The 27,251-nt window shown below is 36.8% G+C and overlaps 2 protein-coding genes across 11 annotated transcripts in view; one reads left to right on the forward strand and one right to left on the reverse strand.

Moving 5' to 3' along the window:
• The window catches only part of LOC117429525 (carbonic anhydrase 12-like), a 36,330-nt gene extending 33,039 nt beyond the window's left edge, over positions 1-3,291 (reverse strand). For all 6 annotated transcript variants that reach the window (XM_058998573.1, XM_058998571.1, XM_058998570.1 and 3 more), the window contains exon 1: positions 3,161-3,291. In XM_058998573.1, coding sequence (XP_058854556.1) covers positions 3,161-3,233 — 73 coding nt within the window. In that variant the 5' untranslated portion in view covers positions 3,234-3,291. The remainder of the gene's footprint in view (positions 1-3,160) is intronic.
• Positions 3,292-3,380: 89 nt separating this feature from the next.
• Positions 3,381-26,876, forward strand: LOC117429529 (carboxypeptidase inhibitor SmCI-like). Of its 5 annotated transcripts, XM_034049109.3 has the most exons (9): positions 3,381-3,586; positions 3,887-3,998; positions 11,290-11,429; positions 13,792-14,157; positions 18,158-18,346; positions 22,735-22,968; positions 23,921-23,974; positions 24,665-24,746; positions 26,306-26,876. In XM_034049109.3, exons 5-9 carry the CDS (start codon positions 18,172-18,174, stop codon positions 26,373-26,375), a joined length of 615 nt encoding a protein of 204 aa, XP_033905000.1. In that variant the 5' UTR covers positions 3,381-3,586; positions 3,887-3,998; positions 11,290-11,429; positions 13,792-14,157; positions 18,158-18,171; the 3' UTR covers positions 26,376-26,876. The 5 variants fall into 5 exon arrangements, with proteins under 5 accessions (XP_033905000.1, XP_033905001.1, XP_033905002.1 ...); XM_034049110.3 differs by lacking the exon at positions 11,290-11,429; XM_034049111.3 differs by lacking the exons at positions 11,290-11,429; positions 13,792-14,157.
• Positions 26,877-27,251: the final 375 nt, after the last annotated feature.

Genomic DNA, 27,251 nt, shown 5'->3' on the forward strand with positions numbered 1-27,251 from the left:
TTAGCTCATCATACTCCTTTGTCCCTTGCTGGCATTTCTAGTTCAGCTGGCTAGGGGTGTGGCAGGGTGCCCCGTACCTGTGCGTATTTTGTGTGTTATGTTGTATGTTGCATGTAGTGTGTTATTGTTGGTGTATGTATTGGTGCACGGGTGATTTAAAGTGTGTATTAGTATGCGGGCACGGGGATTGCACTAATTAGTTTGCGTGCTGGGATTCAAGTGAATGATTCATTAGTAATTGAATCCCGGAACAGCTGTATGCATAGATGCACAGATCACTCACTCAGGGTTGGACGTACAGTGAGGAGGTACGGGAGAGAGGAGAGAAAACAATTGCTACTCATGCTGGCTCAACACCAGCACAATTCGTGTTTGGTTGAGTGTTCATTTTGTTTTGTTTGTTCAGTGTTTGGTTAAACATTTTATTTTGTTCATTTATTATTTACAATAAACTGGCGCAATAGCGCATTTACTCACAGTACTGTTGTCATTACTTCCTGGCCTGACATCACCACCAGCCAGCCTGTTCACAGGGGGGGTACTGTGAATAATCACAGTGGAGGTGTCCTAGCCCAAGAGGCACAAGATTGTGCCACAGATTCGAGATCTACCCTCCTTCATGTATTGTACAATTACGTTTATGCATTACATCCTGCAACTTGTTATGCAAACCAGTAAACCTCTTCACTATTTTCGACACATAAAGCAATACTTTATAAAAAAAAATGTGGCATTAACTTGGAATAATCCTTCATTCTCCAACTAATAGTCTTACAATCCATGGCTAGAGGATGAAAATAGTTCAATATTATGTTTACTTTCTCACTCCTGAAAGTTACACTTTGATATACCAGATGTATGATGGATAGGGAAAAGACACTTGCACATTGCAGAGAAGTTTGAGCCATTCCAGGTTTTACTACAGCCTTTATTTAAACAAGTTTGTGACTCCTATCCCATGACCAAGCAGACAAATAAACCCTGTATGTAGTACTTGAAATGGTTCAAATGCTATCCGGTGGGGGTCACATTTCCATCAACTTTATACAAAACATATTGTATAAAATATACATGCAACATAATTTAGGCTCATATCATACTTATTTAAATATTTTGAATTAATAAAAAAGGAACATATAAATAATGTTGTTGAAAATTCTTTGTTGAAGGGGATTTAAAAAACAAAATGCAACACATATCATTATGTACATGCAAAACCAAGCACTTAGGAGGCTGTGTGGTCCAGTGGTTAAAGAAAAGGGTTTGTAACCAGGAGGAACCCGGTTCAAATCCCACCTCAGCCAATTGACTCATTGTGTGACCCTGAGCAAGTCACTTAACCTCCTTGTGCTCCGTCTTTCAGGTGAGATGCACTTGTAAGTGACTCTGCAGCTGATGCATAGTTCGCACACCCTAGTCTCTATAAGTCGCCTTGCATAAATGCATCTGCTAAATAAACAAGTAATAACTGCAGATGTTTAATTCTACACTGTGTTACATACAAAATATTGAAAACGTTGCTATCATTTGAATACATTAATAAACAGTTATTTTTGTGCTCATTCAATGTATCCACTTTGATAAGTACTTTCCAATGTGCTGAAAGAACCGTAGCCATAGAAACAGCAATGCTTAATTCAAATGGATGCCAATGTGAACCCATTACATAAATAGAAAACAAAACAAGCAAACATTAAAAAATGAGAATATAACTGTAGCATTAAAAAAAAGCGTATGTATTGCAAACTCAAAATAACATAATTAGAAATATTACGTTTTTCATGGAAAAATAAATATGCATGCATTTATAGGTAAACATGTGATTGATCGTTTTACTTATATACCAAGTTCAATCTTCTTCTTTTTTTATTATTTTTAGTAGCTTTCCTAAACGTTCACGACAGTACACTTCTTATAGTTGCATTCTTCAGTAGTCAACGTTTCAGTGTATTACGAAGTTCATTAAGCATTGTATTTGCAAGTGTAATAGCACGTTTTGTTACTAACTGAGCAACACAGCAACAACACAGGTCTTAACAGAACTAATACGTCGGGTGTGTATACGTGTCTCTTCACCAAGTTTTGCAGTTTGGGCAAAGTTCTGGCTGCTCCAACTATGCGAAATGGTTACTGTAAACACACTACGTATTAGCTTATTAGAAATCATTTCCATGAACAATGCACCGAGGAATAGGTTTGAAGCGATTTTTTTTTTTTTAATTATTTTTGTAACTGTTCGTATTTTAAAGCTATTCTTAAGTACAATTTTCATTTGTGTGATTTAATAATACGTTAATAGACCTACCTAGTGTGTAGGGTATAAACACACACACACACACACATATATATATATATATATATATATATTAAATACAAGTTAACTGCTCTTCGTCGAACCCGCTCTTACGTGTCATTATTTACTGTATTCTCTGTCTTTTGCTCTTATTTGAATTTGATCTTTTTGCTACTGATTTTACAACAGCTCTTATCTGTAATGTGACATTCTGTTAAGTGATATTCTGAAACGAGATACTTTACACTGTGATATTTTATAATGCGATACTTTGTCTGTGATATTTTGTAACAAGTGTAAGTCGCCCTGGATAAGGGCATCTGCTAATACATACATACATACATACATAAATAAATAATAGGATGTATCTTATTGTATAGTGAAGAATAATTTTCCCCGTTTAAAAATGTATATAAATCAAAGAGAGCGGTTGAACCTGCAGAGGTTTGGTTTACGCGTAGGTAAAGCACTTTGCATTTCGCACGTTTGCGTGAAGAACGATCCGTTTTACAAAATGTACCAGGTACGTTTTATGTTTTTAATTAGGTATAGTGTTCTATTGACTGGATGGCACCTGTACACAGCCTCGGTATAAGGTGTACTGGAATTTTGGCAAATACTTCACTGTGATTGGTTGATTTCTGATATGCGATTTATAATAAAGACAAAAAGATTTCACACATTGCGTCCAGAAAGCTTTATAAAGTTTAGTACTCACACTAATTCGGTAGCGTTACTCTAGAAATAACTAATCCGCTTTTATGCAACCCATCCGTAATGCACATATATGTTAAACATTTCAATAGTTGGCCAAACATTAGCGCTGGGTGCGTCTTTAAATGAAATGGAAAGAAATAATACAATTACCATCGGAAGCTGCGCTGGTGAGTGCAATCACGTGGAGACACTGAAGTAACACTGCAAGGCAGCGACGAGTCATTTCGGATATGCTTTTTTTTTTTCTTCGTTCCGCTTGTACAACACAATCAGGTAATGCAGACCTCAGAAAGAACGAAACACAATTCTAAAGTGTACACCTCTACCAAACCGGCTTTATAGTATGCGTCTGAGCTGGACTGAAAGCACTCAATGACGTAGCATCAATAACAAACCTGCCTCCGAGTGCCTGGACAAGATGCCCTCGCGCAAGAGAACCAGCAATCCAGCGAACAGCTAGGCGTTAATCATAGTGCCGCACACTCTTATTAAAACACTGGAATTACAGTTAACTTCCCGGTAGATCATGTGGACAATTGCAATGCCAGGAATTAATGATTTTCTCTGGGTTTCATGGTAAGGTAACAGCTATTTCCCCTTTTAAAAAAACTGAATTTTGATTATCGATGATAATAACATGCATTCCCCCAAGTTAATACCTGTATCGGTATGTCATGATAGGACTAGGTAATATTGCTGTATTTTGAATGCAGTAACTTTATCTTACAAATTCCTATAATGCAGTGCTGTCATGCATTAGAAAGGACAAAACAGTTTCTAATGTATCAGGCGTTTGCATAGTTTTTTCATTGTTATTTTTCAAATTCGTATATAAATGAAACGGATAATGTCAACTAAACGCGGTGCATTTTGCAGGCACAGGTGTGTCAAGACAAATTCTCCAATTAGGACCTTTTCACCAGCACAGACCTTGGAGGAATTGAAGAGAGACACTAATGTACACAGGACAGAGCCAGGAGGAGTACAGGTTAGTAAGACCCCTCACTTCAATTCTCACTGTTGTCTATTCACATGCAGGGCCACTACAGTCAGTAGACCTCGCTGATGTGGATGTACCTGTCTGTTCCATGTGAAGATGTTGCATTCAAACCCATCCACTGCCCCCTTGTTAAGAGGGTAATGCAGTATCATTATACAGGAGGTGTCAGAAAGGGGCCAGTCATGACTTGTGCTGGTAGTCCTGGAATCTTCTTGTGCTTATTTGGGGCCTCATTGTTTTCTTCACAAGTGTAAAGTGGCCAACTGATCAATAATCACGCTGTCTGTATATTGCTAGTAAAAAGTAGGGGATTGAATCTTGACATTTTCTATTGATCGATTAGTCATCCGATCTATGCAATTGATTAATCACACCTGTTTGCTAGTGATATGAAAGATAGGAAAAGCAATATCATTTTAAATAATGTTCTACTTCCCTAGTGGTTTGCACTTCCTTCAGCCAAATGTCAAAGCAAAGAAACATACATCAAGAGCATATATATTACTGTAAATTACCACTTGCACTTCAACCTGGAGTACTGTATTTAACAGATCTGTTTTTGGAATACCGTAAGCTTTCAAGTTTCAGACTAAGGTAACTTACTGGGTGCTATTTTATTTAGGTTAGCTGAAGAGAAATGTAATTTATTGTTTGATTTTAGTTAGCTGAAGAAAAAGTCCGATATAGCTGTTCAATTTCTGATACAGTTTGAAAGAAATACGTTGAATACGATAAGGATGTAGTACTGCCAGGAAAGGAAAGCTCTGATGAGCAAATGTTGCCACAGTCTTTTGTTCTTCATTCTGAGATATTGTGAAATATCATGTATCATGTACCTTCCATTTGGCCTTTTGCCAAGGTTCTTTGAAGGTTTTTTTTGTACCACACCCAGGTAGACAAGACTAATCAATCAATTCTTTTTTTCTCGATCAAAGCCCATAGGTGTGATTCATTGATTAATCCTTAGTCGATTAAAACCAGTAAAAAGTATTATTGTAGAATGGCTGAAAAATGTGAGTGGGCCAGAGAACATTATGGGAACAGAAACAAAGAGAGTTGCCACTACTTGGAGACTGTCTTAGCGAGACCAACCTTATCACTGGTCCCCCTTTCTTTGTGGTGAAAATCATTTATGTTTTTAGTCTGGTTTTCTTACTTGTATTAGGATCCCATACCTAACATTAACATCGTCTTGCATTGCGTCTCAATACGAGCATGGTGGATGGCTGCATTGTCATCTTGAAAGGTGCCTTTGTGGATGTGATCGGCAGCATTGTTCAGAAAAGCATGGGATGTTAAAACAAAACAGCACACCTGCACACTGCCTGTTTCATTCCCAGTCCCTGTACACTTGCAACAAGGAGTTCACCTTTGAATTTTGTTAAAGGGTTTTTTTTTCTATGCTGAATCGAGTAAAATTGTATTGTACGCTAGGATTAATGTTTGAAACATTTCTAGGGAAGTAGAACATTATTTAAAATGGTATTGTGTTTCCTATCTTTAAAGGAATTTGAGGGGGGCTGAACCCACATAGCCGGTCTATATAAAGAATGCTGCTGTCTCACGAAGGGACGGTAGCAGTGGTGATGAAGTAGGAAGGGGTGTGGAACACTGCATTGATATGTTTCTGCTGTTTTTTCAGGATTTGCTTTCATAGTAATATTGTCTCTTGGACAATTCCTTTGGAAGAACCCCCTACATGCTCTCATATACAGTTGTATGTGCATGCCGCCTACCTTTTAATCATGTTTAAATCACCACTCTACATGATTAGAGGTAGTTGGCAAGCACTAGAATGGTATTATGAGTCATAAAATGACATGGAATTTAGAAGAAATGAAAGAAAGGGTGGTATTCTGCAGTATTTGGATGTTAAAGTGCTTCTTTTTTGAGACTGTGTCGCAAATATTCTTGTGGATTTTTAGGATGAAAGGGCTGTCACACTGAGTAGTTCTTTTCACCAAGGTTGCTACCTCTCATGCTCCAATACTCTATGCATGCAGTTCATGCCTTTATCTTTAAAACATGTTTTGTTTCTGTCTAACCTCCAAGTATATCTGGTACAGTAGAGTGAAACCTTTAATCTATAATTTCAGTATTTGGTATTATTAATGATGTTTATTAGCTTTTAGCAACTGCTTAGGTGTGATAGTGCTGCACTTATGTTCTCTATATAGTTCTTAGATATGCAGAAAGTTATCAGTTTTCTTTCCTTATTCTTAGAGTGTCTTTTACTTCCTTGGTCATTTTAACTCAGTGGTGTCTTCAGGGTTAAAGCAGTTACAGGCTGCAAAGCTCAGGAAAATGACTGAAGCAACAGGTCAGATTTACAAAATAATTTTGTTAGCTGCAACCACTTTATATAAACTAAACCAGTCAAGTGACTTAAATGGTGACATGACTTATAATGCTGGATTTAAAGTATTATCATGGGAACATTTTTTATAGATAGTTGGGTAAAACATATAAGATATATAGTATACCTGCTACTAAGTAACTATAGTGCAGCAGTGTAAACCAAAGCACTAGTTTATAATTGTTGTCATAAACATGCTTAGTTGTGTTATTATCACTGCATAATACATGTGTTCGCTGTTGTTTGCTGTCAAAGTAAATTGGTATAGTATGAATCATATAATCCTAATAATATGTATATCCCTTACCTTTCCAAACCAGTAAAGACCTGGTGAATGTAGTTTTAATACATACTTGTGTATCTAACAAAACACAAAACATGTTTACCTACTACATGTTGATATTACAATGAATATATTGTATACCATTTCTGATTGAATAGCACTTATTGTTACAATCCAGAATTATGATAAAGCCTTTGTCGATAATGCAGTGAATTTCATGTCCAATCCCACTCCAATGGCCTCTTTACACCCAGAAGCTCTACAGCAGATGTAGATGTAGCCCTGCTTTGAGGTGTGCCTGACCAGTAGTTTGTAGCATAACCCAGATCAGGGCGGGGGAGCTGAGCAAGAGAACTGAGAATAGCATGTTGTATAACCTGCTCTTTAGGGGAATCCTCATGCCTTCACAACTTGACTTGTAATAAGGGAGATTTTTTTTACCCATGACCAACTTGAAAGATACTTTGCAGATATGGACTCCCATGACAAGCAATTGTGGCTGGGATGCAGTGCATATCTCATTTCATTTTTGTCTTAACAAAATGGTCCATCATTAAATAACCATTTGATTGTATTATGCATCATACAAGTAGCCAATCAGGACAACCGCATGTATCGTGATACATAATGTCTCACGACCTGCATATCGCGATAGGTATCATCGTATCATGAGATTACAGCCCGAGATGTCCATGGGATTCTTTTTGTTAACAGTTTAAAAATTCCTAAACATTTGTACTGACGGTAATGTGTTTTTATGGTAAACGTTGGTCAATTTGTTTACATAGTATTGGAATATGTACAGACAACAGTAAATCAGTAGCTGATTATTTATTAAAGTGGGTCTAGGTGAAGAAGCAGAATTCATTGCAATGCCACAGTGTAACCCAGGAATTTAAAAAAACAGTAAAATATCCTGTTTCACAAGAACAATACCCTAAAAACAACACAGGAGCTCACATGTCTCCTTTGTTTTTTCCTATTTAAAGGAATGTTTATGCTCATCATGTAAACATAAATATCGAGTCAAGGTAATATTCTCCACCTGGATGGATTTCACATCAGTCGAAGAAAGATTAAAGGTGGAATTAATGCATAGCACATAAATTATAGCCTTAAAAGGGCCAAACAAAGACGTGTTGGTGCTGTCCTGGATGAAGAAGAAAGAAGCTGGGTTTGGGGTACACAGTGCAATACTGTTGAAACATGATTGATTCTGTCTTTCATCTCAACAAGGGTTTGTAAGCTAGCAATTGCAAAATCCGTAGCAATTAAACTGGATTGACAAAGACTGCTGAGGTGAATACAAATGCTGGGTAAAATGAAAGAAGTCTGTGTGCAGGTGTGAGCGTGCATGCGAAAGGCTGGTGGTTTGAGCTCTGATTGGGCGTCTGGGAAGCAAACAGACATCCCTGGAGAGTTTGTTAGACAGCATAAAATACAAGCTAAAACAGCCTTCACAAATAAAATTCAAGTAATACAGTAATACACAAGGAATGGCCAATGTGAAATGACTTTGTCTGCACTGTATGGCATGTTGTGTGGTCACGTGACATGTCATGTGACCACTTTTCCTGCTAAGGGGGTGTTCAATTGATACACGCAGTATTACAATCTTCTGCTATTTAGATTTATTGAATATGGATTACTCAATATATATTTCAAAACAAGTTAAAGACAATCGGAAGACTTTGAGAGTTTAATAAGCATTGTATTTATCCACCTGATAACCGCAGTGAAATCTCTCAGTCCATGCAGCCTTCAAAATATGCAAAACATTAGAATCACTTCCACTCACCATGTATTTATGCTTTAAGCTACTGTATACAAACAGAAGACTTTTTGTAGCTCTGAACAAAGGGATATTGTGGCACAATGTATTGACTATTAAGTGAAACACTGTTTAGCCACAAAAAACCCCAAATAACAAAAGAAATATTATTTTACTGCAGGTCATATAAATGGCAAAAAGTGTCCTTGTGTTTGAACTTGTAGTGCACAGAGTTTCTCTGCTATGTACCCTTAGGGAAATCTATGGTTACTTTTTATTTAAAACATGTTACAGGCTACTGTATAGGTTTCAAGTACAGGACTTTTTTAATATCAGCCTTCAATTTCAGATATCAAAATGATGTTTCTGCCTTATCTTTACCAATGAAAAATAATAGTTTATAATCTGCAAAGGATAAATAAATAAATGTTAATATTTTATAAAAGAATATATAATACATGCATACAATTGAAGTTAAAACTATGTGTCCAAATTGCCACATCACTGCTTTATGTGGTATAAAAGAGTATTTTTTAACTTCTAGTCAAAACGTTTGTCGAAGAACTATGTGAGTTTCTTTTGGAGAAAGAAAATATGCGATGCCTATAAACTGCATTGACTGCAAGGAGATTTTCAGAATAGAAAACTTAAGCCTGGAGAGAGGCGTTTTATAATGTTAAAATAATGGTATTCCTCTGTAAAGCATTGCTTTGCATTTTCACTAGCTTTAGGGTTCTTTTCCAACCTCATTTTCTTGTGTAATAGCTTTCTTTGACAAAATACAAAAACAGTGTAGCTGAGGGCTCCCCCAACTGTTGTAACTGCACCATAAGAGACCGAACTTACACTACAGCTATGGCCACAAGTTTTGCATCACCCTAGAATTAACACGTTTTTCTTCATAAAGTCTCATGGTTTGTTACGTTAACATATTGAATTACATACTGCTTTGTAGTTTTCTATATACAGTACTTAACTGACAAATTGAAAAATGTGACATTACGAAATCTAACATGAAATATTGTACAACTATTATGGCTTCCAGTAGACTTTTGCCATATCATTTTGTAGTTTCCTTGATTATATGATGTTGTTTTTTTAATTATGTCTCAATCCTAAAATTCTAGTTGTTGCTAAACTTTTGTCCATAGCAGTAAATGCATTACTCAAGAATCTCAGCAAGTCTTGGCAAAAACACCCTATAAATGTGTTCAAGGGGGATGTCTGATTGAGGTTGCTGGTTCTTTCACTGTCAGACACGTGTCTCAGATGTAAAAACCATTGACTTGTTTAAATACATTTAAAAAACAAGGTTTTCACAACAGGACCAAAACAACATTTTATTTTTCCCCAGCCATGACTACATATCTGTACAGGAATTGTGAAAATGCCATCTCGTATCTCTACACCTCACAGGTGTACTGGCCCATACAGCTTTTAAAACATTGTTACATATTTAAGATATTTAAAACAAAGGATTCTTGCCAAAACCACTGTCTAAATGCATTGTTTTTTTACTGTTTATCTTAGGATTAATTGTTGAAATATTTTCTCAAAATGCACTGCAGCCCATATGTTATCTTTTATATTACATATTGAATATGTTGTTGTTCAAGATATCTATCAGGACTACTCAGAACAGAATGTACCTTACCGAGTTCATGCACCCTGCTGTCTCTTTGTAATGCATAAATGGCAATAACAAGTGTTGCATTCAGAAAAGTATTAGAGCGATCTATAAAAAGATGCCACCTACCAGGCTCATACTCGCTGCTTGCTTGTTTGTTCTTTGATGTTTCTCTCTGGTCTCAGTTAGATAAGACTTTACCAGAGCCAAGTCAAATGGCAGTTCTTGGCTGCGTCTACATTTTCTTCTTGACTAATGAAAGTGTTTCGAGCATCGGGACAACATGTTGAGGTTGTGAGACAAACGTTTTCTGATCAAGCTAATCTTGTTTGACAGAGAAAGTGATATTACACAGATATATATATATATATATATATATATATATATATATATATATATATATATATATATATAATTAAACAAGAATGAGTCCGTTATGGATGCTGTTCGAAAGGACTTGGGTTTATATGATAGGATTATTGCAAATGACAAAATACTAAATATTTACTATGGAAGTTGTTTCAACTTTAATGGAACTACCACAGGGTATATTTGCAGAAAAGTCTATTGCCACTTTATTGTTTTCCCCTGTGTATCGAATCCTATGTTGGCCCACTGTTGGCAGTTTTGCATTCAAGTCCTTTTTCTACTGTGCATCCTTTTGTTTAATGTGATTGCCATCATTAAACAGTATCATCTTGTAATATTTATCACACCTCACAATGCTAAACAACATGCTGAAGACAGAAACTGTTTAAAGATGGTACTTACATTAAAGAATGGATCCAGAGTTGGAAAAAAAATACTTTAAAGTGAGCAAAGGTGCACAGGTGGGTGTACATAGGATTCCATACATGGGAAAAATAAGAATGGGGCAATAGACAAGTTCATTTCTAGAAGTATAACCTATGGTAGTAAACTGGTTTCTATCAGCCACTGGGAAAAGTAATCTGAATTCAGACTTTCCATCAGCAGCAGACTGAGATAAAATCAATCCAGTTAGGATTGCGGTTGGCAGAACTCAGTCTCTCCAACTCATAAAATGATCTAAGTTACTGTTTGAGCGCCCAATGCAAAGGATGCAAGAGGCAGGTTTTTAATCTGGACAGAACATGAAGGCTGAGAACATATTATAATGACAGGGAAATACCGATGCCTGAATTAAATAATGTACAAATAGCAATTATACAAAAATGAATACGTACAAGGGATGTTTGACTTTTGTGTAATGGCTGTTTGCAGATTGCATTGCAGACTGCAGATGGAACTGGCGACAGTATGATTCTGGAACAAGATGAGTTTTACAGACTGGAAAGATGGTATTCGAGATGTAGCACATACTTTTTGCAAAGCACAAGATACAGCAGAGACAGGAATGTGAGGTGAGGATCAGAAAGGATTTCATTCTCAGCACCTAAATAAGCACCTTAGTCACAATGGTTCCCTCATAATGAGTTAGCCTATTTTCAATATTTAAATTGACAATTATTATTGACTAAAAGGTGTCGGCTACTGCACTGAAGAAATTATTATGCGGATCTAGTGACTTGATTTTTGTTTCCTTTTAGGTAGTTGTCAGGCACCCATCCTATTACACTATGCAGTGGATAATTCTAGTCCAGGTAGCCTGGTTGAATTTCCCAAATTGTTTTAGGTTTGGGGTCCAAGCCTTGTTTGAAAGTACAGATCTGGAGCTTTCCAATGATGTATGCTTTCCAATGATGTCTTGAACACACGTTCCTAAGCGAAACTACAGCAAACCGAAACTAAGGCTGGAGTCCTGTGACATGAGTCAGCTCCTAAGTTTCATTTGTTGCCTATTACTCAGTCTCTTCAACAGATAGAGTTCATTTAAAAGTGCAGGCTTCGCGCTTTCCATTGATGTCAGGCATGCCTGTATGCGTGCTTTCTATCACCCCCAGTGTTGCCAGATCAGAGGTGTTCCCTCTAGATATGAAAAATATATGAGATATATGGTAAATATGTTTTATGTATTTAAAATATATAAATGTTAAATATATCATTAATACTTTTAAAATATAAGGTAAGTATATTGAGAAATATTTTAAATATGAAATTTAATATATGTACTTGGAAAAAAAACAACAATATTGTAGCCAAGCAGAGCACTTAAAATATCCTTTATGGATTAATAAAGGAAGCAACACCTTCAGCTCTTTATAACACCGAAGGTGTTTATTTGACAGAGATTGCCAACAGCAGTGACTCACCGCTCACTAACACAAACACAAACACAAGCACACAGGCCCCTCCCCACTCCTGCGGACGCACACACCTCTCAGGGTGATTTTCACAGATAAATAACAAATCACAGAAATACTCCCAAATGAACAATAAACACGTAAAACAATAACTTGAACAATTATCACAAAAACAGTAATCAAATATTTACAGTAATCAACAAATAATCACACAGTCTCCACACAACAAATCACAACCCCCAGCGTCCTTTACAAGCAACTCATTTACACAAGTCCTCTCAGACAAAGATCTATATATGACAAATACATATTTAATGCTTTGTATAATGAATACATTGATTAATATTTAATAAAATAAAAAAGTTAATACATGTTTCAATACAATTAAATATATAATTTATGTACTGTATGGTATATATATTTAGTTAATGTTTTTTTTTTTTTTTATCAATGTTTCATCAATCAATGTCTAAGGTCATCATCACATATTAGCATCATTATATGTTTCAGGGAAATGTATACATATATTCTTAATGTATATTTTATTCAGTTCCAAAATATTTACACCAGTTTGTTGCTAAATATATGTAATATATTTAAAAAGCATCCATAAATAATGTTTTTAAAATGTATGACGAATGTAAGGCAAAAACATAATATATTTTAAATGTTTGGTAAGTTTGTTGCAAATATATATTTATAACAGTATATTGTAAAATATATTTATAGTCAGTTAAATAAAAATGAGTTAGTAATGTATAAAAAAATACATTAAAATATCTGGTGCATTTGGAATATATTTTAAAGGTAATTTAATCTGTGAGCCATATATTTATTTTATATGTTAAAAATATATGGTAAAGTTATAAATATATTATGCATATACTTAACCTGTTTCCCATTCATAACAAATATATTAAATATATTTTCTTTCGCTAGAAAAACAAGACCTTGAGCCCTCATACTAAATTATCTTTTTTCCTAGAGGATTAGGAGCAATTCTAAAGGTTTTCCTGCATTCATCTAGAAGTATTTGGGGGGGGGGGGGGGGGGATCTGTCAACACTGACCCCCCCCTCATTCAGTGCTCCAGTGCTGTGACGCTCAGCAAATCGAAAAACGGAAAGAGCTAGGAACACAGTATACCCGGATGTGTATTCCTCACTTGCCCAGATGACGTGTTTCTTGAATAAACTACAGCGTCCAGAATACAGCGGTGCCTTCACTTGCTAGGATACAGCTGTGCACATTGGGCGTCTTATCCATTTTGCATCGCATAAACAACACATTCATTTACTCCAGTTGTTAGTTATATGTTGTTTTATTGCTGGGGTCCTCTGGCTGCCAGTTTTCCAACATGTCCTTATGAGGGTTAATTTCTATGCATTTGAAAAAAAGAGAGCATTATTGATTCAATATGCTACAGAGATTTTAGTATCTAAGTGAATTACGCAGCACTGTATATATTTTTGTAAAATGTAGTGTGCCTAATTATTGTTCCCCCATCTTTCTCCCCAATTTAGATTATGTTCCCTCACTGCAGCAATCCCCACAAGTCAGGAGTGTCCTCCGATCCTCTTTAGCCTCTTTACACCCAGGAGCACCACAGTGGATGTCGGCAAGCTTCCGGCCCCTGTAGGCCAAAGACCAGCCCTGCAGATGCTCTACTTCAAGAACCTTTCTCAGTACTTTCTCTTTCAAATAGAAAACTGAGACCACCTGAAAACAGATCACAAGACTGGTAGCTAACCAGTATGTGAAATTGCAGGCCATTGGCATATGATATTGAACAAACCAATGGAGGGTTGCATAGGCAGCGCTTTTGTCCACAGGGGAACGGTTGTGTGCGAGACCAGATAATAGATCAAGGAACTGGGATTAATAGACGGGTGAGTCATATACAGATACACCCCCCTGTATTAGAACTAAAGCTTAAAATGTAACAATTTTAACACTTAAAGAAATTGTCTCCCACAATGAAGGAATGTATGTACCTATGGCAAACAGTACCTCTTTAACAAGCTGCTGGTAAATCATTACCTCTAATAAAAAAAATGATCACGTTGTCCTTCGCGCAACAAATAGGATGATCAGTGCTTATCATATAGAAAGTATAAAGGTTATGCAGTATCAGTTCAAATCAGATGGTCCTAGTGTCTGCTGCAGTAGTAGATTTCAAGCTGTTGAAGCAAGCCTATACTGCGGTTCACAATGAGGGGCCTGCTTGTCACCTTGTTTGTAGTTCTAACTACTCTCCAGCTTTCTTCTGCTATACATGGTGAGTTGATTTGCTTGTACACGGTGTGTATTATCCTCCAATGAATAGAATCCCTCAGTAAGTTTGATAGTAGTTTCATATTGTATAGGGTGCTGTATTATTTATTATTATTATTATTATTATTATTATTATTTATTTCTTAGCAGACGCCCTTATCCAGGGCGACTTACAATTGTTACAAGATATCACATTATTTTTACATACAATTACCCATTTATACAGTCGGGTTTTTACTGGAGCAATCTAGGTAAAGTACCTTGCTTAAGGGTACAGCAGCAGTGTCCCCTACCAGGGATTGAACCCATGACCCTCTGGTCAAGAGTCCAAAGCCCTAACCACTACTCCACACTGCTGATAGAAGCAGATAAGCAGCCCACAATAGGTCGGAGCAGCTTCCAAGGGTGACCTTGCCTTTAGGTGTGGTGAAAATCAACTTGTAATCTACAGTACCCTATACTGCATATTATCTAGTTCAATAAGAATTATAAAGATATCATCTGATACAAGCCATATGATCCAAACCATCTCATGGTAAGAAATCTCAGTCACATAAATATCAGGTTCTGCTGTATATTATATAAATATTTAACATGATACTGATTTATATGAATTGCTATACATTAGTAAAGGCCCTTGTTGGGCTCCTTGTTCTGAAACATGGCCAGCATTGCTTCTCTGTCACGCTGTTCAAACGCTTAAGACAGGCTCCCTTGGTGTTTATTAATTAAGTATTACTGAGACAATGTTGGCTGCATTAACTCCACTGCTAATGCCTAATGGTGTCCGGTTTGTGTGCCAGAATAAAAATGCATAGTGTTTCTGTGCTAAATGGTGCTAAACTGTTGCTTTAAGCTATAATGTTTGACACAGAGATCAATACTACTGAATTGTTGACAGTTTGGGTTTTGGGTTTCTCTCCTGGGGCGGGGAAAGTAGTTCCTTAAAAAAGAAGTCGTTGTTTTCCTTTGTTCTCTGTGTTGTGCGTATGGATATTATTTCCATCTTCTGGTGATGAGGCCTCAGGCGGGATATTAAGGTCGTGTTTTTTTAACGGCTTGCATGTTTTCCGACTACATTTTAGAAATAGTTGGTTGCAGGCTGCTACATCTTTGATAAGCCATGTTAGAATGGGACCTTCAGGCACATAGTTACCTGTAGATACATTTTTGTAATTCTCCAGGTTCCTGTGTGGGATTGGCCAGTAAATTGACTACCTTTGGTATGCCCTTTTAAAGGCATAAACTAAACCCTTCTAAAACTATATATATCATACACTAGTATAACCATACATGTATTACAGTGTTGTATCTGGTGTCTTCATTTACAGGTTGCTTTCCTAATCAGTTACCTGAGTAGCGGTTGGGTGTGGCTCAATCGAGCTTTCAGGTTTTATCTTGTGGACTACGATTTATAGAGAAAACTGCATTTGCATTAATGCTGTTAGAACCTGCTTGCTTAGGTGATTCCTGCTTCTGTTTTATCTGATTGCGCATGTTTTCATGGGTCAGACGGACAGTAGATATGAAACAACCCGTGCAATCTGCTTCAGATTTCTGTATGTAACACTGGAGCTGCCTACATTATTTTGAAGTGCAGTTAGACGCAATCTAGTTCCCAGTAGGCACAGTTCAAATGTTTTGAGTGGCTTGTGGAACGTTACATTCTTTGTATTAACACTTTTGCATTTCCATTGACTTAGTGCTGTATATATTACTGTGCAAGAGAAGTCAGACAACTGGTCTAGTAAAATACCTAATTTGAGCTTGCAGCACAGTCATAATATCACTCCAAGATGAGACTGTCTGGCCCAGTTTAATTGGACTGTTTGGTTTGTTTGGTTTGTGTTTCATCTCACTGTATGTACAGTATATAGTGCAAAGGGTATTATTTGAACCATTTATAACACCCATATTTTTTTTTTACAACTAACAGCAAAAGATGCCAGGTTTGTAACCTCACGTTTCATTCACATGTTTAGTTAGACAATACATTTATTAGGACTTTTAAACTAGTAACTAGCCTTCTGTTGAGCTTCCTGTTTTCCCTCAAACTCCCTGTAGTCACAGCAACTGAAACAAAGCTGTATCCTACCTGCACAGTGTGAGTGAGTAAATTGGTGGGTAAAATGTTGTCCGTCTGGCCATCTATACCAGAGCATTGATAGTTGAATCTGTAATACTAAATCGCATGACTAGGGCTGTCCCCCAAAACAGATGGGCACCTGCAGCACTAAACCACATACAAACGCCCATTCGGTTTTATCTACTTGTTTCTGGGTTGTGTTAGTCAGAGAAGGATGATAAAATAAAGTATCTCCCCCTTCATCCCCACCCCACAGGGCAGTTATTCACTGTGCAGTAAAGAGGCTCGTTCACAGTTGGACCTTGAACAGTTACTATAACACAATGTAATATGACAACACCGCTGGGTGTAAATTGTATCAAACTAAAAAGGATTACTGAATACATGTAACTTTATCAAAACCTTATCTATTCATTGATCTAAACAGCAGGAGATCTAACCAATAGACCCTCTTGACTGTTGTGGAGACCAATAGAAACAATATTATGATGAAAGTATCATCGACCAATCAGGTTGTAGCATTTGCATGGTTTTTCTAAGCGTTTCAACAGTACACTAAACTGTACTGTTATTACGCAATGATGTCACTTTCGATGTGAATTCCCTTTTCCAAACAAGAAGACATTACTGATGCCATTGCCTGGGGTTGTGTTACTTATAAAATGAATTGTAAAATGAAAAGTAAGATGATGTCAGTTTGCGGTGAGAATAGTGAGTTATTATCCATGTAAAGTTTGCTGTTTATGACAGGGTGTGGTGTCACTACACTAGCACTGAAGCGGACAGTGGCAGCTTCCATTGCAGTGTGGAATGGAAATTGAGAAGGTCAGCTGGCGCCTGGTATACTGGCTTTAGACTACCATACAAGGATACAGGGGAATAGTTAGTCTGCGGTTGTAGGATGAAATAGAACCCACAGTGTATTCTTTAATCCCACAGTAAATTCAACTCCCACAAGTAAAGCATTTGAAAATGTGTTTTTTCTACAGTTTATAACTTCTTCTAAAATGAATGAGAGGGTGCACCATGAACTTTCATAGAATACGGTAATTATTCCACAAGTGAGGGTGGGCAAATATCCCACGAGCAAGTGGGGTGTTAACCAAACACCCCCATGAGTGAAATGACTACAGTATTCTGTTTAGATAACAAGTACAATATGTGAAAAAGAAAATCTGTTTAAACCTAAATTAAAGAGCTGAATTCGGAGTATTATTTTCCTTAGGTAAAGCGGCTACTTCGCAACACAGCATCATTTGCCCAATTTGCCCAATCATTCCATCATTTCCATTTGATTGAATGCAAGATTCCACAGTATCCCTCAACAGTGCTGAACGTTATCCAGCACTAGATCTGTCATCCCTTGTATATAGATATATACCAAGCAACTCAGATAAAAACTGTATTATTTATACTGTCAGCAAGTCTTTGAACTGGAGTACAAAACCCCACACTCAAAATGTATATAGATGCGGCATTTGCACAAGAAGGGTACAATTTGAACATGTTGTGTTTGTTTCATTAAACAGTTTGTGAGTTGGACATGGATGAAGGACAAGGAGAAGGGAGGGGATTCCGTCTCTTTTACAATATAAAAGTGGATCAGTGCCAGCCTTTTAGCTACAAAGGGTCAGGAGGCAATGGAAACCGGTTCTTTACTGACAGGATGTGCATGTCAAACTGCTCTGCTAAGGCTGCTGAACTCTACCCACAAGGCGGTAAGTTGAAACTTTTATTGCTTTCCACCTGTTAATTATGCAGTGCTTTTTTTTATCAGTTATCAACATGAGTTTTGGTTTTACAACCCAATACATGGTGAATGTCTAGTTGGTGCAATATCCAACATACCCTCATTCCTCCATTAAACTCTGGGATATAAGAATGGCAGCCAAAATTCATTTCAACATTAAAGACACGTTAGTCATAGACGTTTACGAGTTTATTTTAGCATTACTATGTCTACTACTATTGAGTTGTTTTATAGTTACTCAATTTGAAATGACCAATCACTTCACTAGGAAATGTGCTTCACTTCCTTCTGTGAAGGCATCGCCTAATCAGTGTATTGTGTATCCTTATTGTTAAAAATGGTGTTTTTGTTATACTGATACCTCAATAGGAAAGTTTATACTGTGGACATTCACCTTGTTAAAATAATTCAGTAAAGACTAACCAAAACAGTGCCTGGTACAACACTATTAAATTGTGCAGCTTGTAAACAATAAAAGCACATACCTGTACAAATGTTTCTAGTTTTTAAATAATGTCATACTCAAAAATAAAATAAAAGGGTGTGGAAAGCGGTTCCAGCAGGTGATGGGCCCAGGTAAAAACTGAAGCATTTTTATGGAAGCTATAAAACATGTACTTTGGATTCTAGATGGAGGAAGGGCACCTGGTTATAAATGGTGTGTCAAAGAACACACAATGTGGAGGGAGAGCGAGCCAGTTACCAAAGAAGGGTGTGTGACCTGGTTAAATAAAAACACTCAGAGCTCTTAAACCCTTTAATGGGTAGTACAGGCACTGTATAGCTGAGTCGAAGGTGGCTGCTGGAAGATCTCAAAGCTGCCTCATGTATACAAAGAAAAAACAAAACATGAAACATGTATTTATTCATTATTTCTTAACACATAATGCTGGTGACTGGCGAAAAAAAGCCTTGTCTTAACAATCTAGAGTTGAGCTCTACTTATCTTAAATCAGACAGTGCTCCTGCCATACTAGCACACTGTACAGACATGTTTAAGATGTGAAACGTAGAAGAGATTAGACACAGAATGTTATGACAGGGTTTGAATTTAGCTTCAAAATATACTTTTTTGTTATGTGTACAATCATTCTTAGTGGTTCCTTTTGCAATTCTTGAAGTACTGTTTGTTTGTTTGTATTGTTTTTTATAAGTCTGTGTTAAGGTGCTTTCATCTGAGTTCACATCAATTCAGTTGGGACTCAGTTCCAGTTAGGACTGGCAGAACTCTGTCTCTCCACACTGATGGTGGCTTCCAAAGCAAAACGGAGGCAGCTTTAAATATCGAACTGCAGAAAAAAAGTATGTAGGCAGAACATGAAGGCCGTGAATGTATGATACAGTCATGGAAATATTAACTAGCAATTATACAGACACATGGTACATATGGGTAGTCTTTGACTGTTGTGTAAAGCACGGTTGCTGACTGCAGAGGTAGCCAGCAGCAGTCCCAGTTGGATGAGTTCCATGGTGCACATGGAAATGTGGCATTATAGTCATAGCTAATTCAAAAACGTTTAATTTCATGAGCTAAATTTATACCAAAAGCTTACTAGCTAATGTTCTCCCTGCTATGATAAACTTTAAGATTGCAGGATCATCCTCTACTAATTGCAGTAGACACATCTGCTGTTTACCACAATAAGAACTTCTGACCAGAGTGCAGTTATGAATTTGGAATTGTCCAAGCATGGGACCACGGAAGCACATGATAGGAAGTCTGCACAGCACAGATGGAAATAAGACTATTGCATAGTAGTTTCGACCATTCCAGGTTCTTCTACTATGATGAGACGGGGGGGAGTCTTGATGATGCAATACTTGAGCGTCCTCCTGTAACGTGTTCCTTGGATCCTAGAGGGGTTTGCTTCTTCAACACATAACACTTCAGTTCAATCCCTGATGTGCACAACTCATTTGAAGGACTTGCACTTGCATGGGTGTGGTCAGTACTGTAGACTGCCTTTCTAAAATAGGAATGAGGCGTCATTCCATCACAAATAAAAGCCCTTGTTTGGCCTTGTTTTTTTCGGTGTGTTTTTGGCTGTTTTTTTTTCCACGTGGAATGAATGTGGTGTTTCTCACAGACAGTATAATTAAGTTTTCTATTTAATAAAAGGTATCTCTTCAACAATACAGCGTTTTACTCAGTTTATAATGTGTCTGTTTGCTGTCACCATTTTTATGGGAAGGCAGGGCTGGGGTGTGTTGAGGTTCAAAAACAGCAGTGAGGTAAGATTTATATCTGTATATATCCGTCTAACATATATATAAATGAGAGAGAGAGAAAAAGAGACAACAACATTGTTACTTATAGCAGGCTTTAATGTTAGGGTTCAAGTGGTTTCACTCAGAAAACTGCTGTGACACAGTGAGTTCTGTTGTCATGTCTGCATTCTTAATCACAGCTGCGGCCTGTTCACTGTAGTGTATACAGCAGTGGCTTGCTGAGTTTAGAGGTTAAACTAAGAGGTTACAGTCAAAGTGAAAACCTCAGTGGCTTATCTTTGTCAATTCATTTCATTTAACTTTAATTGTAGCCTACTTTCTTTTTTCGTTCTCCCTTTTAGAATGTTTCTGGAATTAAATTGTGTTTTCTTGCCTTCTGAGAATACGCAGTATACATTCAAAGCCAAACTCCAAGAGTTTGCTTTAATCAAAGTCTACAGAAAGAGGTGGTTCCTACATTTTTACAATGGCCAGCATTTTGAATCTGTATAAACGGAGTAATACAGTTAAACATATGTGTTCACTAAAACACCTGGAACTGCCTATTTTGAATGTATTTGGGTAGACTATTTTACACTTTATGAGGACTTGTAGCTAATATCGGGTTTGCCCTGATCAAAGCCTTGATGAGATGTGGCAGAGACTCCACAAGATGCTTCAAACCTGATTATGGCATTGGTCTGCTGGTCAAAATAGCCTAAAGTGGACAGATTTGAAAATCTAGATAACTGTACAATGTAAACAACTTGATAATCAACCATATAATTCCTTAGCAATGTATTGTAATGACTTTCAACCATTTGAGTACATGTTAGTCTACAAGATTGTGGACACTTGAGTATCCTGGGACACTATCACCCTTCATGTAAATGTGCTTTATTTTGCTCTTATCTGCCCCCTATTTTACTGCATTTAATCCTGTACTTCAGAATACTGTAATCTGCCAAGTGTTTAACCTGTAGTACTTTGTATTTAATCATATCCTGATGTAACTATCACTATTATCTGCTGTATTATTGAATTGTGGTTTGTCACACTTGTACTTTGCTTGAACAAAAGTTATTGTATTTCTTGCTCTTATTGTATTACTTGTATTGTAACACTTGAAATGTATTTATTTATTTAGCAGACGCCTTTATCCAAGGCAACTTAGAGACTAGGGTGTGTGAACTATGCATCAGCTGCAGAGTCACTTACAATTACGTCTCACCCGAAAGACGGAGCACAAGGAGGTGAAGTGACTCGCTCAGGGTCACACAATGAGTCAGTGGCTGAGGTGGGATTTGAACCAGGGGCCTCCTAGTTACAAGCCCTTTTCTTTAACCACTGGACCACACAGCCTCATATTATTTACTTAGTCTCCCTGGATAAGGGCGTCTGCTAAGAAATAAATAATAATAATAATAACAAATTCCTTAGTGGGTTTTACTTTTAGGGCTGAAGTATGACATCATCATTATTATGTACAGCTTAAGCATTACCTGACAGTGTTTACCATAAATATTTACCTCTCTCCCTAATTGCAATTTTTCCAACAAAGCAAACTATCACCCAAAGAACCTACTGCACCATCCCACTTAATTGTAAAGTGAGTCACTCTGCTGCTCTGGTTGGTTTACTGTCACAGTGCGCCCCCTTGTGGTGAATTCGTAAACAGTAGCCTTCATAGCCTTAACTTTCAAAATCATTGTACAGTCGTGCAATTGTTTTTTAATTAAAATAATAATGATGATAATAACATCTTGTGAACAGATGGCTTTCTGTTTATTGTATTCTGTTATGAACTATTGATCATTGAGACCCAATAAAATTACTCCTACATTTTAGTAGTAATAATAATAATAATAATAATAATAATAATAATAATAATAAATGTGGATGAATGTCTTTTAGTGCTATTATCAAGTCAAAATCAAGTTTTTTCACAATTTTAGCAGGCTATATTAATGCCACTGAAATTGTCCTTTCTGCCCCCGCCGTCCCCAAACAATTGAAACACCTTCCACGGCCGCTGCCAGCCATGTGAAATGGACCAGCGTCATGCGGTTACCAATGCGGGCCCTAACCATAAACCCATATACAAGAAAACCCTAAGAAAATTTCCATTTACTCGCTTTCTTTTTTTAGATGCTGCCTGTAAATTGCAAAAGGACTTTGGGTTATGCCAAAACCATTTCCTAATGTATTACTACCACCAGGAGAAGAGGAAGTGCAAGAGCTTCTTTTACTCAGGCTGTGGAGGGAATGGGAATAGGTTTGTTGACATTCAGAGCTGCAACTCCACCTGTGCCAGCTACATTGGTGAGAAAACAACGACCTTAGTACCTACCAGTAATAAAGAGATGGCTTTGTTCAATTCAGGTAACAATTGTTTCCACCGTGGAAGGACTGTTTTAAGAGGGTCTATAAATTAAAACTAGGTAAAACAGTGCTTTGGGGGAAAATAATTATAAACGTCTCCTAAACAACTTCACAACCAGTTGAAAATGGGTTTCATGAACTACAAACTTGCTTTAACTAATTAAAATGGGCTTTAAAGAAATAGTCATGAGATAAACAGCCCTTCAAAATGCGTGAACAGGGTGCATAGTAGGGCACATAAAGTGTATTTTGGAGTATTGCCATTGTTTTACCTGTATAACCTTTTAACCGAGTTTGAGTGCTTAAAAATACATTGAAATATAATGTATTAACTTTGAACACAAAACAATAAACATGTGTTAGTGTGTTTATAAACTATTTCTTAACACTAATAAATTGACAAAGTGGCCCATTTTTACAGGAGTTTAATGTGTAACAAAACTGTACCGTTTACAAGAAACACACCCCTTTTTACCCCATCTTGTCCATATCGCAGCAATTTATTTATTTATTTATTTATTTATTTATATATTTATTTGTAGCATATTCCTGATAGTGTTCAATTTTCTTATTCACACATTATAGGTAAATAAAGTAGGGAAATTACTTTAAATAAATAAATAAATAAATAAACTTTTACTGTGAAACGTTTGCCAGGAAACAAATATATTTATTACTTAACATCGCAGAGTATACAGTTCATTCGCGATCTCGATACAATTAATTATTTTAAAGATTGTGTTGATAAATATATTGGCCAGTTGATTTATGATCCATGATGTGCAGTTACACATTTAAAAATGCTGTTATACAGACAACACGGGACACAGCAAAAAGTAACGTTAATTCGTTTATTGTAAACTTTACAGAATGTTCTGTAACACTTTAAATAAAAACAAAAAAAACAACCACTTCTAATAAAAATATTTGTAATGATCATTGCTTTTATCAGATGACACACTTGTGGATGAAGATGATGATGAAGATATAAACGGAATTGATGCTGGTATGTTAACAGTCTAAGTTCTTCCAGAATAACCATCTTCCCATACCATTGTAATAAGTTTGTTTTACCTTTCCTGTACTTGTGAGCTGGTGGTCACTTGTTAACAGGTCCCACCATCTCATTATTTTCTGAAATGAGGGAATCTCTAAATCAATGCACAGTAGTGCCTGAGTGCTTAGAATTCAACTTGAGGGGTGAATTTAACTGCAAGGCTTGTATGTTGTATATAATTTGACCACTTAGATAAATCCTGATGTAATGGAAACCCACCTAAGCCTTGGACACATGGTCTAGTCAGCACATAGGAAAGTGGGGTCAGGTGGGGTCCTATTACCGTAACACAGGAAGTGAACGGAATGCCCATGTTTTATGTTATTCTAATGGGTTATAAAATGCTTCTTAAACCCTGATTATCAGGGATGGAAATAAGTATCCTTTTGTTGGTTCACCCACTCCAGGTTTTACTGTGAGCATGATCAGCTACAGCGTATAGATAACAAGCTCAGGTTTTTACTTGTTAAACTCACAATAAAACCAGGAATGGATGATCCTGGGAGTTTCATTTTCATCCCTCTAAAGACCACGTTTAGACTATGCTTTAACAAGTTTTCACTGCGTCTGAATTCAATCCAAAACGAAGCCTGTGTGGCGCATGCTTTATAACAATGTTGTAACTCATTCTTTCTGCAGGTTTAGTGGCTGGAATTGTGTTTGGATGTCTCGGGTTTGTCATTCTAATCGCTGTGATTGTTGTGGCAGTACAATCGAATAAGTAAGTAATGTACTGTTAAAACCAATTTTAAAAAGTGTGTGCTACATATGGCACATGTCTGACAATTTGCCCGGTGCAAAATACTCCTAGAATATCCACACTTTGAATAATAATAAATATTCAATCTTCCTGCTGAGAGACTGAATAGCAATTACTATTATTGCAATTACTCAATCATTTATTGAATTACTGAATTCAGCAGTTGCTCTTCAAATAATTGCCTGCCACAGATCTATGTAACAGAGTCTAGATCAACCAGAAAGAAGTAAGAGTGATTCACCACTTTGGCTCAAGTTTCCATTGTTTAGTGAGAGAGTTAGACTCAGTAAGTACCCCATTCACCTGAGTCAAAGTGAAAATAAACTCTGGAAGTTCACTCCAGGACAGGTATACCATTTACAGCTGTTCTGAGGGGAGAGCCCGGCATTCCTTCAGTGTATTCATCCTCAAAATTAACCGTGCAGCTTGAGGTGGCTGTAAGTTTCAATAGCGTTGAGGTTCAAGATGGTTTCAGTACAGATTTCACTTTTTCCGGTATATTATTGCATTTCTGTTGGTCCCCCGGTGCTCCTCTATCTTTAATTGATATGTGTGTGGGGGTGGCTGCCAACCACTCATGACATCTCTCACTTAGGAAGCCTTAAAAACACACCTACGCAGCGAGTCTATTTCAAGAAAGTTAATTATTTACGGTAAATCAAGAACAGCACATTCAGGTCCCTTCTGTGTCATTTCAACTGTAGAATAACAGGTAAAACAATTGCAAATACTCTACTAATAAAAACTAAAACCAGCATTTCCATCTGCACCATGAAGCCAGTCTGTAAAACTCCATCTAATCTTGTTCCAGTTTCAAACGGGCTATCATTTACAATCCAGTCTGCAACCAGACACAGAAGTCAGGATCACCTGTATCACGTTTTCTGTTTATAAATTAATTCACGACCTCCAATATTCCCCAGACAGTATAATATGTTCATAGAGCTTGTGTTCTGCCTGTATATTTTTTTCCATGCAGTCGGATATTTTACACCCGCCTCTCGCATCCTTTGATAAGGCTCTTTCAGTAACTTCCCCCATCAGTGTGAATTGGAGAGACTGAGTTCTGCCAACCCTCAATCCTAACTGAGGCTGACACCGTCCCAGTTGAAACTGATTTGGTCTTGATCTGTTGATGGAAATGAATGGAGTACAATTTATGCAAGTTCTGCACTGAACTGTTAATAATGAGAGCCCAAGGAGGTCATTTTAAATTTTTCAAAAAGAAAAGGTAACTTAAAATGGTGTCAATTTCAGTTTAGTTTAAATTAGTTTTACATTATTGTGTATTTTAATATTATTCAGCAGAAGAAAGGTGGTCCAGTGATGATGCTGCTAAATGCTAATGCAAGATAATAAAAAAGGGTTTTGAAATCCTGGTTAGCACTCCTTACATGGTAGTCCACATCACAAAACCACCACACCCGGGCCCAGCTGGCAGTTAGTGTTCAGGTCAGGACTGAGAAATACAACTGTATTAAGATCAAACTATTAACTAAGAATTAATTCCCGGTTTTTAGGACTGATAAGCAGCTGCCGGCTACAAGAGAGGCAAAGCGTCCGTTACAAGAAAAAATCGAAATGGAATAGAAGAAAGCTTTAACCAGGAGAGCACCATGTCATGTGATGCAGGCACCCAGCATTTCATTTTTTATACAGTTTTGTTTTATATATTTTTTGTACCTTGCAGACAGGAACGTAAACAAATTGGAAAGCCAACAAAGCCTATATTCTAATGAATCAGAGTGCACAAAAGGTTAAACTCTGACCTAGGAATCGTACTTTGGTATAAAAATTAAACATGTTGTGGAAGAGCTTTAAAAAGTTCTTATCTTTTGATGCTGTGCTATTTTATCAGTCTTGTTTACACCATGTATCCAATTCAAAATAGTACAGGCCTGTTGAAGTATGTTGAATTAGGTGTGGTAGATTTTAAACAAACAGGAAACCAATATGATTTATATAGGGGATTGCTTAATTGTTAAAACAAGTGAAACTTAGTTACTTCTCACTTTAGTTTTCAGACTGCAATTTTGTGATATCATGTATAACCATGGCATTGTTTTGTGGAATAAAACTTTTAAAAAAGAATGGAGTGTTTTCAAAGTCTTTTTTTCTTATTTTTTTAATGGCTGGTTTCACAGACCCAGGTTAGCACTAATCGTGGGACTACCTAATGTTACTTTATGTATGTGAAACTAGCTGTAAATGTACAGAACTGTCAGGCAAGGAAGTATACGATGCATAAACACAGAATCGGGTTCATTCCAGGTTAAGTAAACCAAGTGGGGTAGAAACACTTGGATTTACCTTATTAGGATATGTTCTACTCATAATGATGAACCTTGCTTTAGACCACCTCATAATTTAAGACCACTTTTTTAGTGCTGATTTGATCCTATTAACTGCATTGTAAAGCTACCTTCAATAATAAGGCCACTGTATTCTGTATTAAGGCCACCATCT

This window comes from Acipenser ruthenus, chromosome 24 (assembly GCF_902713425.1).
Source record: "Acipenser ruthenus chromosome 24, fAciRut3.2 maternal haplotype, whole genome shotgun sequence".
NCBI classification, from domain to species: domain Eukaryota; kingdom Metazoa; phylum Chordata; class Actinopteri; order Acipenseriformes; family Acipenseridae; genus Acipenser; species Acipenser ruthenus.